This window comes from Podarcis cretensis (genome assembly GCF_951804945.1).
Source record: "Podarcis cretensis genome assembly, chromosome: 6".
In the NCBI taxonomy this organism is placed as follows: domain Eukaryota; kingdom Metazoa; phylum Chordata; class Lepidosauria; order Squamata; family Lacertidae; genus Podarcis; species Podarcis cretensis.
Genome location: NC_137175.1, coordinates 95,310,846 through 95,326,472, shown reverse-complemented (window position 1 = coordinate 95,326,472; position 15,627 = coordinate 95,310,846). Strand labels below are relative to the sequence as shown.

General features: G+C 45.6%; 1 protein-coding gene across 1 annotated transcript in view; it reads left to right on the top strand.

Moving 5' to 3' along the window:
- The window catches only part of QSOX1 (quiescin sulfhydryl oxidase 1), an 80,049-nt gene that overhangs the window by 19,283 nt on the left and 45,139 nt on the right, over nucleotides 1–15,627 (top strand). The window contains exon 2 of the mRNA XM_079981335.1: nucleotides 11,639–11,739. Within this exon, the coding sequence (XP_079837461.1) occupies nucleotides 11,639–11,739 (101 nt within the window). The remainder of the gene's footprint in view (nucleotides 1–11,638; nucleotides 11,740–15,627) is intronic.

The window sequence follows — 15,627 nt, the reverse complement described above, 5'->3', positions numbered from 1 at the left end:
GCTGTGGCGGGAAGGTAAACGGTGTTTCCATGTGCTCCGGTTTCCTTCACGGTGTTCTGTTGCGCCAGAAGCGGTTTAGTCCTGCTGGCCACATGACCCGAAAAGCTGTTCCTCGGCCTGAAAGCGAGATGAGTGGCGCAACCCCAGAGTCACCTTTGACTGGACTTAACCGTCCAGGGGTCTTTTACTTTTACCTTTTTACCTTTGCAAGACTCTTTGTTGCTCCAGCTTTCCAAAGTGTGTGTGCCTTGGATTTTGAGATCACAAGGAGAGGGGTGTTCTTCAACTACAGAGGAGTCTCTAGCTTGGTTCACACACCCTTCCCTAAGCAAAAGTTGGAAATTTAACTTTATTAAACCATAGTTTATTAAGCTCACCATGATTGAACCACGAGATATCCCACAGACAAACAGTTTTTCTTGTCTCCCCTCCCCAACTGATACCCCAAAAGGCCTTTGCAGCACCTCCACTTTGCCATCCCCCTTCCCATTGGCTGAACGAAAGAGCAAGGGGATAGGAATCTTCTCACATTTTCTTTTCCCATGGCTATTCACAGACAATTCCCTTCCTCCATTAAAGAAACACTCAAAAATCTTAGCAGTCTAGACCAAAAAACATGATCCAACCAAAACTGTGCAAGGGATCCCATTGATTCCAGTGATCTCACCCTCCCATTGAAATGAATGGGACCAGTGACTGCTTGTGCCTTTAGTTTTTAAGATACAGGTTTAAAATTCTCAGTGTTTTGGTAGCAGATTATGGTCCCCACAAGTGGCTGTAATTTCCTGACCTTTATCTCTCTCCATTGATGTCCTGGTGATGTTCATTCTTATTCATATGGGCCATACCTTTTCAGTCTTGCATTCATTAGTAATGATTTGTGCTACATAAACCTTTTATTAACTGGCGGGGAAATAATATTTTTTCTCTGCTCTATTGATGTGTGTCTCATCTGTGTTTTGGGGAAAGCATAATCTCTTATAAAGGAAGTCAATCAATCGGTGCACTGAAGACAAACAGGTGCAATTAGTAGCCTTCCTTGTAGGGCAGGGGTCAGCAACCTAAGGTCCATGGGCCACAAGCAGCCCACGGGGGTCATTTAACCGGCCCACGAGCCACTCCCGAACTGAGCTGCCCACTCAGCGAGTCCCCCCGTGCTGCGCTAAACTGGCATGGGGGCTCACTTCCGTGGCGCTGGAAATTGCATCTGCGCAGACGCAGACACCGAATATTGCATCTATGCAGACGCCAGAAATTGCGGGCACGCACACTATCCGGCCCACGGAGGGATCTCCACTGGAGTGAGCTGGTCCAGGCGAGGTAAACCTTGCAGCCCCCCCTTGTTGGGAGTCCCCTTTTCAGTTTCCTTCCAATGGGATGTCAGTGAAACAGAGGGATCGGGGTGCTGCTGAAACACCCTAGACTTCTCCACTGATCAAGCTTCATCTGTGCATTTCATGGAGAAATGACATTTAAAGTGACTTTAAAAGTCAGAGTTTACTCAGAGTGTGCCTACTGCCAAACGTCTCTAGTGTGAGCGGGCTGACCTGTAGTGTTTTTTTCTCCAACCCAGAATCTCTGAGGTCAGTTGGAGCTGGAGCTGGACTCGAGGTGCTAAGAGACTGGGGGCTCCATGTACATTTAAGGTTTGAAGCACACCATACCACTTTGAGCAGTTGTGTCCTCCCCCAAAGAATCCTGGGAAAGGTAGTTTTTTTCAGGGTGCTGAGAGTTATTAGGAGACCCGGATTCACCTCCCTGAGCTACAGTTTGCAGAGTGATTTAACACCCCAGGGAAATGGTAGCTCTGTGAGGGGAGTTGAGGTCCCCTAAAAACTCTCAGCACCCTTTAAACAAACCAGTTTCCAGGATCCCTTGGCGAAAGGCACGCTTGGTTAAAGGGGTACGACATTGTTTTCAATGTGTAGTTCAGATTGTGGCTGGTGTTTTACAGGCAGAATACGTATACTGCCTTGCCTAGACAAAGTTGTGCTCCTATTATTTACTCTTCATAATGTTTCCCATTTGCTGATCTTTCAGTGTGGCGTCAGCTGTTGACACAAGGCAGAGGCGCCCTCGCTACCTTGTTTGCTTGCAGCAAACCTTTTTATTTCAGCAAGACTACACAGCCATAAAATTTAGTTATTTATGTTTGCTTTTAAAGTATTATCTATGTTTTTATGTCCCAGCTCCTGCCCACCTAGCAGTTCGAAAGCACCCTGAAGTGCAAGTAGATAAATAGGGACCGCTTTATAGCGGGAAGGTAAACGGCGTTTCCGTGTGCTGCTCTGGTGCCGGTTCGCCAGAGCAGCTTCGTCACGCTGGCCACGTGACCCGGAAGTGTCTGCGGACAGCGCAGGCCCCCGGCCTCTAGAGTGAGATGAGCGCACAACCCTAGAGTCTGTCAAGACTGGCCCGTACGGGCAGGGGTACCTTTACCTTTTATGTTTTTATTGATAATTATTTTACGTGTGTGCATTTTTCAGTTTTGGGGGATTAAAAATATGCTTTATCAATAATTTTATTGTGTACAGTCATACCTTGGATTACGGGTTGCGCACTGCACCGAACCCGGAAGTACCGGAACTGGTTACTTCTGGGTTTCGGTGCTTGCGCATGCGCAGAAGCACTAAATTGCACTTTGCGCAGAAGCGCCAAATTGCGGTGTGCGCACACGCGGCATGGCGGGTTGCAAACGCTGTGGGTTGCGAACGTGCTTCCCGCAAGGATCATGTTCGCAACCCGAGCATCCACTGTCCTCTGCTTAAAAGTGCTTTGTGATTTAGCATCCTCTCAGTCTTTCTAAATTGACAAATACCCAGCCTGTCCAATCCAGGGGCTTCATTTTTCCTTCCAATTGTAGGGGGTAATGTTGCATGCACCTGTTTCAGGTAGCTGATCTGGACTCGACTGCTTCTTTGGAATTTCCCCAGGTTCCGATTGCCTGTGCACCCCCACACCCCCCTGCCATCCACCCCCAACCCCAATTGGGCCCACCTAATTTCCACAGCTGCAGAGTATAAAATGTGCAGGTCTTGCTTCAAGGGGGAAGCTGGGACAAACCTTCCAGGTTTGTTTGTTTTTAAAGAGATGTTGCCTTATTAGGTAAATTATCTTTGTGGCCCTGAAGGTCTTCACAAAAGCACATTTGGCATTTTGTGCCACTTTCCTACAATTTATCTTTTCCAGTACCACACTGATGCTTTGCCTTTCCTCTAGCTTTCCTCATTCTTGCGTTGTCCATCAGGAACTGCCTTGCTAAGCCAATAATCTCTGGGAACCCCTCAAGTTGGGGACGATTCAGGGAAGGCTGAGTAATGTGTTGTGTTCAGAATGGCGCACGTCCGTGGTATGTTTCAAAGTCCTTTTTTACCGGCATCAGGTCATTATGATTACCCCTATTAGGTTAAATGAGGAAATGGAGATCAAGAGAGTTGCCCAACATCTTGCTGAGTCAGTGGCAGAGATGGAAACGCAAATGCTTCTCCCGTAGGAAGTGATAATTGGCATGTTCTTAGTCCCAGGCTACAGCTCTCGTCATCTGTGGGAAGGACAGCTTGTATTCTGCATGGAATCTGAGGGAACAGAAGTGAAGCAAAATGACTCACGGCGGACGTTGCAATCTCCCTTGCCTCTCTGTTGTCTTGGTGTTCTGCCACTCTTGCCTTCTACTGCTCTGCTGGATGTTTCTCTCATCCCCTGGTCAAAATTTGGATTGTAAGCACCTGGGGAACAAACACCGTTCTTCCGTGTATGTTTATTGTGGACACCGAGGCTGTCTAATAATAATAATAATAATAATAATAATAATAATAATAATAATAATTATTATTATTATTATTATTATTTATTATTTGTACCCTGCTCATCTGGTTGGGTTTCCCCAGCCACTCTGGGCTGCTTCCAACAAAGATTAATAATACATTAACATGTCACACATTAAAAACTTCCCTAAACAGGGCTGCCTTCAGATGTCTTCTAAATGTCAGGTAGTTGTTTATCTCTTTGACATCTGGTGGGAGGGCGTTCCACAGGGTGGGCGCCACTACTGAGAAGGCCCTCTGCTTGGTTCCCTGTAGCTTTGCTTCTTGCAATGAGGGAACCGCCAGAAGGTCCTCGGCGCTGGACCTCAGCATCCAGGCAGAACTATGGGGGTGGAGACACTCCTTCAGGTATACTGGGCCGAGGAAAGTGCCTTCAGGGGTGAAGTCAAATTGCTGCAGGGCCGCACTGAAGTGACCTCCCCAGGGCACAAGCCTGGGCAGTGTGTATGGAGGTCCTGGGCAGCCCAGGTGACAAGCCTCACTGTGGATGTGGTCCAAAGGAAAAGCACTAGCTTGGCTGCAAGCGTACAAGGCACAATCTAACCATCTTATTTATTTATTTTCCAATTTTTTAATTGATTTTCACGTTTGTCACAAAGAAAAAAGAAAAACATCACAAAACACAGAACAAAGAAAAAAACCACAAAAAATAGTTATTACTTCAAATCCCTAATTTCATTACATTGATAACTGACTTCCTCAAATCCCCTCTAACTGAATTTCATTATATCACCTGTTTAACAGTTCTCCAAATTCATATTTCTATTAATATTAACTCCTTTCATTTACTAACACAATCTAACCACCTTAGGGATGCCATTCCGGAATTGTGTAGGGTTTACTCCTTAGCCTTCTCTTCTCCCGAAGATATCCCACAAGGCGGTGGAGGTTTAGGACCAGAGTTTTCCTTCTCCTAGATGGGATCCTTTCCCAGGAGGACAAGCCCCATCTACACCTCACTTCCCTCTATAGCACATGCAGAAACCAACTCTTTGACCATTGGACCCGCCATTGATCTTGTCCACTCAACCACCCTAACTCACTGAGGGTTTGAGATCCAGCGGCTGCCTTCACCTGGTTTAGCTGACCAGGTTGGGTCGGGGTGGGCTGCCCCACGTTTCACCACTGAGGGGGGTGACAAAATGCTTGGCGGCACTCACTGCGGGGCCTGCAGCACGCCTGAGCCACGTATCTCTCCTGGGAGTGGCGTGGTGGCTTGGGCGCGCGCAGGCGCCACTCTGCCCCAAATGGTCTGCCCGCCGTCTCCCCCTCAGCTGTAGGGTGGCTGAGTGGAGGAGGCAGGCAGACTCCCGGAGGTCCCGCGGAGTGTCCTGCCCCGGCTTGCTCCACCGCTGGGTTGGGTCCTGCACAGTAGCCGGCCCTGCTCCTGTCAAAGTTGGCAGAAGTAAAATATGCACATCAGAGGTGCTACAAGGAGAGGCTCCTGCTTCTCACAGTAGCAAACAAGTCTGACCTGGCAGAATTAGTGGTATCACTTGACCCTGCTCCACTGGCGCATGGAGACTTCCTTGACTGGGTGTGGCCAATCCCTTTCAGCAGTTTCTCTCAGTCCCTCCAGAGCTTTGCTGGTGGAAAAGGGGTAGAGTTCCTGCCTGAGGTCAAGGGTTTGAGACCTTCTGCTGCCTTCAGTTGTGCCACATGCTGGGTTAGTTCCTCCTCCTCCTCTGTGGCCAGGCTGTACTTCTGTACATTTCCGAGCACAATTCAAAGTGTTGGTGCTGACTTTTAAAGCCCTAAATGGCCTTGGTCCAGTATACCTGAAGGAGCGTCTCCACCTCCATCGTTCTGCTCAGACGCTGAGACCCAGCACCGAGGGCCTTCTGGCGGTTCCCTCACTGTGAGACGCCAAGCTACAGGGAACCAGGCAGAAGGCCTTCTTGGTAGTGGCGCCCGCTCTGTGGAACGTTCTCCCACCAGATGTCAAAGAGAACAACTACCAAACTTTTAGAAGACATCTGAAGGCAGCCCTGTTTAGGGAAGCTTTTGATGTTTGATGTATTACTGTATTTTAATATTTGGTTGGAAGCCGCCCAGAGTGGCTGGGGAAGCCCAGCCAGATGTGCAGGTTATTAATAATAATAATAATAATAATAATAATAATAATAATTATATTCTTTAACTCTCTTTCCTCCGCTCTCCAGCTGCCGCTGCTTCCTTTCCCACCCGAACGCTCCAAATTACACAAAAACCTAAGTGGGGAGAGGGGGGAAGTGGCCTTTTTGCTTAGGGATAATGCAAAGCAAGCAGTTCTGTTTATTTACGTTAGAGCACCAGTACCCTGGTCCTCAGCCAGAAAGGCTCCCGGGGCAGCAATAAATTAAAACAGCACAGTCCCTGCCCACAGGCTTGCAAACTGACACAGAAGGAAAGCGGAAATCAAACCCGGGCACCAGTTCTTAAAACTGTTGGCAAACTGGCACGTTTCAGGGGGAAGGAGGAGCCTGACAAAGCTGATGGATTGATCCCTCCTTCCCTTAGGACAGTTGAAGGGGCAGCCATCAACTTCTGCAATTTATTTTGGTTACAGTTGGACTGCAACTGAGTTGTCTTTGCCTTCCTACGCTCCTGGGCCTTTCCTGGAGACTGCCTGTTTGAAAATGAGCATGCCGGCAAAACAAGTAATTAGCGTAAAGACCCTCCACAAAATGCACAGTTTTGTATGAAGAGTAAACGTTTATCTAGATCTGCTTCATTTGCATGATTATTGAGCTTTGTAGAATCGTAGTGAAAAGGTTGCGATGGTCGTCCAACCCCCTGTAGGAATCTAAACTTGGGAACCTTGAATGTGAGGTTCCAAAATCTTTGCACGTACATTAGGTGTAGGACCATTTGTTGGGTGTGGTAGATAGATAGATAGATAGATAGATAGATAGAGAGAGAGAGAGAGAGAGAGATAGATAGATAGATAGATAATTTATTATGGTCGGAGACCAGCTTATAAAACACACTTAGGGGTACAGTCACAGAAGGAAAACAAACAATTAAAACATTGTACAACAATAAATTTAAAAACAATGTACAACAATAAACTACCGCAGGGAGCTGACCCAGAGTCACCCATAGAACCGAGTTTGGGGATTTTCTTAACAAACTAGTTTGAGTTGGGAGATGGTCTGCGCCTACAGATCAGTACACAGAATCTGGCAACCATCCGGGTTGCCTAACAGGAAAAGGTTCGAATTTTTGCTTTTCCGGGAGGTCAGCGAGCCTCACCAGCAGGGGATCAATGGTCTCACTACGTGCCTCTTCATAAAAGGGACATCTGAAGAACAAGCGCTCTGGGCTTCCTATCTCCCCCAATGAACAGGCACAAAGTCTCTGAGTGCATGGGACTTTTTAAAAGGCTCCTTCCAGGACCGGCGAGGGCAGGACTGAGCTCCTGGTGAGTGTAAAGGCCCTTCTTGCATTTTTAGATACGAGAAAGAAGAGATATGCTGCCGGTGCGGCTATATATATCTCAATTTCTCCAATTTTATAGTCGGGGCCATAGCTGTCAACCGTCCCTTATTTGGCGGGAAAGTCCCTTATCCCAGTGCCGTGTCCCGCTTATTGATGATGTCCCTTAAATTTCCCGGGTTTCAAAGGAAGCAGCTCCTCTCCCTCCCTCCCTGCCGGCCAGGGAGGAGGCTCCAACTGTGTTGCCTGGCTGCGTTGCTCACTCAATAAGGAGTCTAAGAACGACTGGGGGGTGGAGCTTGCATGCCTTGTGCTGATCAAATCAGCTGCATTCCCTGGGGACTCACCTTTGCTCAGCGCTTCCCAGCGGAGAGGTGACAGTGGTTTTCCTTGCTGCATCCCCTTTGCCGGGTTGCTGCGCTGTGGGAACCACCGCTTGAGGCTTCGTTTGGCTGCTGGTTGACTAAAATCCCTTATTTTGGCTGCTGAACCCTTATTTTCGAGACTGTTGGTCCCTTATTTTCAAATCTGTAAGTTGACAGCTATGGTCGGGGCACCTTGAGTAGTCCCATTGTCTCTTGGTGTCTATGATTCTTTGCCTGACCGTAGCTTTTGCCTGGCCCAACCCCAGGCTTAGAAAGGCTTAAGAGGCGATGGGTGTGGTAACTGAGGCCAAGTTCCGATGAGTTCAGCAAAGCAGTTCCAGTAAATCTGTGCCTGAGCTGGGATTTGACCTCCAGCCTTGTAGGTCCACGTGCAGCCTCTGTCTTCAAGGTAGTCTGGGCTATGTAGTTTGGCCACGGATCAAGCATGTGGATGGGCGAGCATCTTTGCCACTCCCATGAAACAAGAGTAAGGCGTGGCAAGGAATGGGAATTTTAACAAGGGCTTCCTTAATCTCCAAGACAGTTGGGACCAAAAGCCTAGGGTGGAGCAGCTGGGATTTGGGCTGCTGTTGTGACTCCCTGCTAGGGTGGCGATTGAGAGTGTCTCCTGATGCAGATGGTTCGCAATGTGCAGTCTGGAAATAGCTCTCTTGGTTAACACCTTCTGCTGTTCCCTGTAGTAACATGTCCTGAGCCTGAATTTGCGTTCCTTGTATTTGCTCAACACAATGTTTTGACTGATGTCGAGGGAATACAGTGGTACCTCAGGTTACAGACGCTTCAGGTTACAGACGCTTCAGGTTACAGACTCCGCTAACCCAGGAATAGTACCTCGGGTTAAGAACTTTGTTTCAGGATGAGAACAGAAATCATGCAGCAGTGGCAGCGGGAGGCCCCATTAGCTAAAGTGGTGCTTCAGGTTAAGAACAGTTTCAGGTTAAGAACGGACCTCCGGAACGAATTAAGTATGTAACCCAAGGTACCACTGTAATGGAGCGAGACTAAAGATGGCAGGCTCAAGACTGGAGGCCCAGAGGCAAGCAATATGTTGAGCTAACTTGTGGGGTTGGGGGGGAAAGCAGTTCAGTCTGTGCCTGAGGAACCAGCTCAGAGTCAGCTCTTCTGGACCAGGGTATTCCTTGTAGATGCTATATGGCACATGTGGCTCCTATGATTTTATTCTTACAACATCCCCGCAAGGTAGGCAGATTATGACTGGTCCGAGGTTGCCCACTGGACTTCATGGTCCAAGCTGCAACTTGAATCCATGTTTCCCTGGCCTTAGTCTAACATTTTAGTAACACATGAAATGAGCCTTATCTGGGTCAAGCCAACTGTCTGTCTGGACCAATATTCTTCCTCTGTCAGGCCCAAATCCTGATACTTTAGGATTTTTTAAAGTGCTAAGCACATATGGATCACCACTGTATTTCTTGCTGTTCTTCTTAAGCCTCTTGCACATATAAGATATGGGGACAGTGAAACCACATGAAAATCCAGGTCAAATAATCCCTGCAGTAATGTCCAAATTAACATATTTTCTAACAGATCGAGAAAGAAGACAATTTCTTGGCAAAACAGCAGAAGTGTATTGATTATAGTAAGAGATACGGTTTCGAGCCGAATAAGATTTATGGATTTATGATATGCTAATATTTGTGAAGGAGCGTTATGGAATATATATCATTTCTTACGAGGTAGATCAAGGACCTTATCAGAATGCTACTTTAGAATTATTTTAACATGGGATCACAGCCAGTAGGAAAATTAAAGCATATCTTTTGGGTAGTAACCTTATTGTTAAGTGGTTATTTAGAGATCATGGTTTTGTTGTTCAGTTATGATTAAGAATCTTACTCATTTTGTGTTATAATTACATATGCTGATATGATAAGAAATAAATAAGTAAGAAATAAATAAAAAATGGGAGGGACCCAGAAGGTCATGATAACAGTCGTGGGGTGCAGGAGCCAACAAACTTCCAATCCCCACAGACTTTTGTTCTTTTCAAAAAGTGTATTTCTGTTGCCCTTCATCAGGGATTTTCTGGGTTGTTGGTACTTCCTAAAATGTGGTCTTTGATGGTTTTTTTTTTTATAATAATTTTTATTAATTTTCCAATTTTAAAACAAAGCAACAACAACAACATAAAAGCATCAACCAATGCAAACAAACACACAAATATAGATTCTTAACCTCCTTTTCATAAGCCTCCTTTCTCGGACTTCCCCATACCTCACCCTTTTTGCATCCTTATTTTACAGTTTTTCAGCAACCCTTTTAGCCAATTAAATTTAAATTTATTAAATTTCTCAATTTCACCTTAAGTCATCAAACATTTTCAGCTGTAATTCTGCATCTTCCTTCCCCTTGACATTTTAACACTGATCAATATTGTAACAGTTCTTAAGGTAAGCTTTAAACTTCTTCCAGTCTTCCTCCACTGTCTCTTTCTCTTGGTCACGGATTCTGTCTTTGATGGTTTGAACCTTTTCTATGCATTAGAATGGGGTTCTTGACCAACTTTATAAATAAGTTGACCAGTGGCGTATCGTGGGTTGTCAGCACCCGGGGCAAGGCAAGTAATTTGCGCCCCCTAACCCGTGGATTTACGCCCCCTAACCCGTGGATTTGCTCCCCCTAACCCGTGGATTTGCGCCCCCTAACCCTAACCCCCAGATGTTGCGCCAGGTGCGGCCGGGCCCCCCTGCACCCTCCACGCTACGCCACTGAAGTTGACCTCATCTTACACAACTCCTTATTAAATTGCCACACACACACACACGTCTGTTCATGGAGAGTAACAATCTCAATGTCTAGATAGAGTTGTATAGTCTGTATGTGAATTTCAGCCTTTCTGGCCATTAAAAGTTCTCCAGTCGCCTCCCAGGTCATGGTCTCTTCTTCCTCTTTGATTTCATTCTTCTCCTTACTCCTCTTTCAACCTTCACCTCTGTTGGCCTGCAGGGCTCCTCCTCCTCTTCACTGCTTCTCCTCCTACCTTTTGTTCCCATGATCTTTCTTCCTATCCAACTCTTTGCCTCTCTGGGACATTAGGGAGGCTCAGCCAGTCTCCGTCATAACCTAAAAACCACACGGAAGATAATACTAGTCAACTTTGTTCCGGTAATTTTTCTGTACTGTGGAAGAATGAGCAGAGGAAAGGAAATAACGCCATCTGTCTGTCTGTCTGTCTGTCTGTCTGTCTGTCTGTCTGTCTGTATCTATCTATCTATCATCTATCTATCTATCTATCTATCTATCTATCTATCTATCTATCTATCTATCTATCTATCATCTATCTATCTATCTATCTATCTATCAATCTATCTCTATCTATCTATCTATCTATCTATCATCTATCTATCTATCTATCTATCTATCTATCTATCTATCTATCTATCATCTATCTATCTATGTATGTATCTATCTATCTATCATCTATCTATCTATCATCTATCTATCTATCTATCTATCTATCATCATCTATCTGTATCATCTATCATCTATATCTATCTATCATCTATCTATATCTATCTATCTATCTATCTATCTATCTATCTATCTATCTATCTATCTATCTATCATCTATATCTATCTATCTATCTATCTATCTATCTATCTATCTATCTATCTATCATCTATCTATCTATCATCTATCTATCTATCTATCTATCTATCTATCTATCTATCATCTATCTATCATCATCTATCATGTATCTAAAATACAGTGGATGCTCGGGTTGCGAACATGATCTGTGCGAGATGCATGTTTGCAACCCGCAGCACATGCGCATGCGCGAATTGCGGTTCGGCATTTCTGCGCATACGCAAAATGCGATTTAGCGCTTCTGCGCATGCTCGACTGCTGAAACCCAGAAGTAACCCGTTCTGGTACTTCCGGGTTTCGGCATGTCCGTAACCTGAAAAAAAGGAACCTGAAGCGTCTGTAACCCGAGGTATGAGTTTAATAATTTTTATTCTGCCGTCTGCATCTTATTCCCCCTCCAGATTGGAGACCTGCTGTGACTCTGGGGGTCCTAGACTGTGCTGAGGCAAGCAACCAGAAAATCTGCTCGGATTTTGGGATCACCGGCTACCCAACACTGAAGGTAAAGTTGCCTTTGGGGTAGGCGAGGGCAAGTTCAAGGGTGATGGCGCTGCAGCTAGTTCAGCTGGATCCTCCTATTGCGTTTAGGGTTGATGCTGAATGCCCTATGCCTTTGCAGAAGGGTAGCAGGAGCCCCCAAACTGAAGGAGAGGGCCCTTTCTGTAAAACCAGGTCTTTGTTCAGAAAGCAAAGCAGGAAAATCTGGATTGCCTGTTCAAACGGAGAGATTTGATGGATCATGTTTCTATGCTGCTTTCTCAAATCGGCTTACGAGAGCCAGTGTGGTGTAGTGGTTAAGAGCGGTAGTCTTGTAATCTGGGGAACTGGGTTCGCATCTCCGCTCCTCCACATGCAGCTGCTGGGTGACCTTGGGCCAGTCACACTTCTCTGAAGTCTCTCAGCCCCACTCACCTCACAGAGTGTTTGTTGTGGGGGAGGAAGGAAAGGAGAATGTTAGCCGCTTTGAGACTCCTGAAGGGGAGTGAAAGGTGGGATAATAATAATAATAATAATAATAATAATAATAATAATAATTTATTATTTGTACCCCGCCCATCTGGCTGGGTTTCCCCAGCCACTCTGGGCGGCTTCCAACAAGGATGAAAAATACACTAAAATGTCACATATTAAAAACTTCCCTGAACAGGGCTGCCTTCAGATGTCTTCTGAATGTCAGGTAGTTGTTTATTGCTTTGACATCTGATGGGAGGGCATTCCACAGGGTGGGCGCCACTACCGAGAAGGCCCTCTGCCTGGTTCCCTGTAACTTGACCTCTCGCAGTGAGGGAACCGCCAGAAGGCCCTCGGAGCTGGACCTCAGTGTCCGGGCAGAACGATGGGGGAGGAGACGCTCCTTCAGGTATACTGGACCGAGGCCATTTAGGGCTTTAAAGGTCAGCACCAACACTCAAATCCAAACTCTTCTTCTTCTTCTTCTTCTTCTTCTTCTTCTTCTTCTTCTTCTTCTTCTTCTTCCAAACAGTAAATAACAGCAGAATAACAAAACCCAAAAGAACAAATACAATGTAAATGATATAAAACAATAAACAAATCATCAATAAAATACCATATTTTTCGCTCCATAAGGCGCACTGGACCATAAGGCGCACCTAGTTTTTAGAGGGGGAAATCAAGAAAAAAAATTTATTTGGACAGGTGGGGAGTGGCTGCATGCGGCTATAGTGTGGTGTAGTGGTTAAGAGCGGTAGTCTCGTAATCTGGGGAACCGGGTTCACGTCCCCGCTCCTCCACATGCAGCTGCTGGGTGACCTTGGGCCAGTCACACTTCTTTGAAGTCTCTCAGCCTCACTCACCTCACAGAGTGTTTGTTGTGGGGGAGGAAGGGAAAGGAGAATGTTAGCCGCTTTGAGACTCCTTAAAGGGAGTGAAAGGCGGGATATCAAATCCAAACTCTTCTTCTTCTTATGGCACAATCCAAGACAGCCAGCAGGATGGATCCCGCTCGCTGTCTTGGCTTCCTCTTTAGCCGCGCAACCTCTCCGGCCGGGAGAGGCTGCGCACGACTATGGCAATTCCCCCACCTCCTGCAAAAGCCCACAGGAGCCGCGCACCCTTTAAGGAGCACGCGGCTCCTGCGGGCTTTTCTACGAGGAGGGTGAAGGGACTGACTGGCCGCATCAGTCCCTTCTCGCTCCTGTGTGGCTCTTGGGGGCTTTTCCTTCCTGCCCCCCCCCTGCATTCGCTCCATAAGACGCACACACATTTCCCCTTACTTTTTAGGAGGGAAAAAGTGTGTCTTATGGAGCAAAAAATACGGTAATTGCAATCTATAAAGCAAAACAGCAACTAAACAATAAGCCAAACATCGCAATTACAGCAAGTCATGTTATATGATTAACAAATCATTTATAATCTATAAAACAACGTTAACAGCATTAACAAAATAGCAGCTGGGAGGAAAAGCTAATTGCTGTTAAGTTCATACATACACTTCCCATGCCCCCATGATTTATAATCTTCCACTCTGTTCAGTTCATTAAAATATGCATAGAATACACACAACGCCCATTGCTAAGCCTTCTCAGCCCAACGCTGCTCCTGCTGGGGTCCTCAGGCCATGGGGGAGACTGTGGGGCAGGGCTGGTGGGAGCCAGTGAGCTTGTAGGCACTGGGCGCTGGTTGAAGGTCCTGCTCACCTATCTCATCTCAGTAATGGAGATTACTGAGCAAGGATGGATGGAGCAAATAGGGTTACCTGTGTGTACCTGCAGGAACCCTTCCTAAACAAAAGATCTCCCTTGCAACGATGTCGTCAGAAGCGCCTATAAATTTTTACTAGCCTACCTGGCCTCACATACCTGTGTTAGCCAATTGTGGTGATGATGGCAGGGAGGAGAACCGTGGCTCTTCTGGTTTACAGAAGCTTCCCCACCTAGCTATCTGGAGAGCTTTCTGACTCACCTGCTTTGCCAGGCAAGCAGAGTGGATTTTTTATTTTTTATTTTTAGCAAGCATTTTTATTAAGAGGACAGAAGCTGAAAACAGCTGTGTTTAATAGAAAGCAACTGAACTGATTTTGAAGTTTAAGCACTTTGCTTGTATGCAAAATATTTTTTGAAATTGTTGTTGCTTCCAATTGTTTTTTATTAGTTTTCCAAATTTATAACAAACAAATAGAAAAAAGAATCAAAAAACAAACAAACGTTTATCCTAATTGTAATAGTTCCACTTTTGTTAACATTGTTGGGTGACTTCCTCGAATCCCCCTGGCTGAGTTTCCATATAGATCATTGTAGCAGTTTTCCAAAACTATTTTCACTAAAATTTACTTAGTCAATTAACATCTTTCTTTCTTTTCATTTTAACTTAACATAGTATTCTACAACATCACATATTTAAATCCTAGGCCTATCTGATACTCGCAAGTAATTCTATTTAATTTATCTTAACATATTTAGCTAAGTAGTCTTTGAATTTCTTCCATTCCTCCTGGTACTCCTCCTCCTTCTGGTCGCGGACTCTTCCAATCAGGTCGGCTAGCTCCCAAAAGTCCATCATCTTCATCTGCCACCCCTCCACTGTTGGCACTTCTTGTGATTAAAATTGTTGTTGTTAATATACTGCCCTTCATCTGAAAATCACAGGGTGGTTTACAACATAAAAATGCAAAATGAAAACACAAAATACATAACATAATAACAAAACAAAACAATCACACACACACCCCGAAGTTGTTGCTTATAGGTAATCCTGTGTTTGCCTTCGTTCCCATGGTCTAGGAATGCAGTAAGCACCAGGGCTGGTTCATATGTGCAAATTGGCTTGTTTTCTGTTTTTTCCTCTATTCACTCCTTTTCTGCAGCTTCATTCACTTCTGGGTTGCTCTGGTCTGGGTGAACCCAGGCATAGGAAGGATTACATGGCGAAGAAGTAATGCCTAAACATGATTTCCTTACATGTGAAGGAGTCTCCCTGAGCCTGACCATAGCACTGCTTCCACCTGAATAATAATAATTAATAATAATAATAATAATAATAATAATAATATAAATTTATACCCTGCCCATCTGGCTGGGTTTCCTCAGCCACTCTGGGCAGCTTCTGACAAAATATTAAAATATAATGGTCTGTTAAACATTAAAAGCTTCCCTAATCAGGGCTGCCTTCAGATGTCTTCTAAAAGTCAGGTAGTTGTTGTTCTCTTTGACATCTGGTGGGAGGGCGTTCCACAGGGCAGGAGCCACCACCGAGAAGGCCCTCTGCCTGGTTCCCTCACTTCTCGCAGTGAGGGAACCGCCAGAAGGCCCTCAGAGCTGGACCTCAGTGTCCGGGCAGAACGATGGGGGAGGAGACACTCCTTCAGATAAACTGGGTCCGAGGCCGTTTAGGGCTTTAAAGGTCAGTACCAACACTTTGAATTGTGCTCGGA